Source organism: Dipodomys ordii, unplaced genomic scaffold (assembly GCF_000151885.1).
Source record: "Dipodomys ordii isolate 6190 unplaced genomic scaffold, Dord_2.0 Scaffold10, whole genome shotgun sequence".
NCBI lineage: Eukaryota > Metazoa > Chordata > Mammalia > Rodentia > Heteromyidae > Dipodomys > Dipodomys ordii.
This window is the reverse complement of record NW_012267226.1, coordinates 23,942,163-23,942,804: the sequence shown is the minus strand read 5'-3', so window position 1 is coordinate 23,942,804 and position 642 is coordinate 23,942,163. Positions and strand designations below refer to the sequence as shown.

The window sequence follows — 642 nt, the reverse complement described above, 5'->3', positions numbered from 1 at the left end:
CCCGCCCCTGCGTGTTTCGCCCCCGCCCCTGCGTGCTCCGCCCCCACGCCGCAGCCCCGCCCTCGCATCGCCGTCGGGTTCCGGAGCGTCGCGCGGCTCCGACGGCTAACGCGTCGCTATGGAAACGGCTCTCCCGATCCGTACCTCCACGAGCTCGATGGCAGCTGGGGAGCCGGCGCATTCAGGTGGCTTCTACTTCAGGTTCTTGCCTCAGAGACTCTTCCCGTCTCTGAGCGCCCCGGAGACCACCAGCCGGCTGCGCCAGTGGTGAGGGGCCGCGAGGCCAGCGGAGCCCCGCGGCGGCCGTGGCGGGACGGGGCGGGCTCGGGTTCGGGGCGCCCGCTGCGAGCTGACCCCCGCCTCTGTGCCCCAGGTCCATGCTGGGCAGACTCAAGGCGCAGGCCTTCGGGTTCGACCAGACCTTCCAGGCCCACCGGAAGGACGACTTCGTTCTGGTTGGTATGGGGTCGGCCCTGGTGACGGGAACGCGCGCGCGCCATCCTCGCTGACGGGAGCGTGCGCGCGCCATCCGCGGTGACGTGCGCGCGCCGACCTCGCTGATGGGAGAGCGCGCGCCATCCGCGGTGACGTGCGCGCGCCGACCTCGCTGATGGGAGAGCGCGCGCCATCCGCGGTGACGGG

At 73.1% G+C, this 642-nt stretch overlaps 1 protein-coding gene across 1 annotated transcript in view; it reads left to right on the top strand.

The window, feature by feature from the left end:
- Positions 1 to 108: 108 nt before the first annotated feature.
- The window catches only part of LOC105980712 (chromosome unknown open reading frame, human C11orf70), a 17,984-nt gene continuing 17,450 nt past the window's right edge, over positions 109 to 642 (top strand). Inside the window, exons 1-2 of the mRNA XM_013009612.1 lie at positions 109 to 267; positions 374 to 455. Of these exons, the coding sequence (XP_012865066.1) occupies positions 119 to 267; positions 374 to 455 (231 nt within the window). The 5' untranslated portion in view covers positions 109 to 118. The remainder of the gene's footprint in view (positions 268 to 373; positions 456 to 642) is intronic.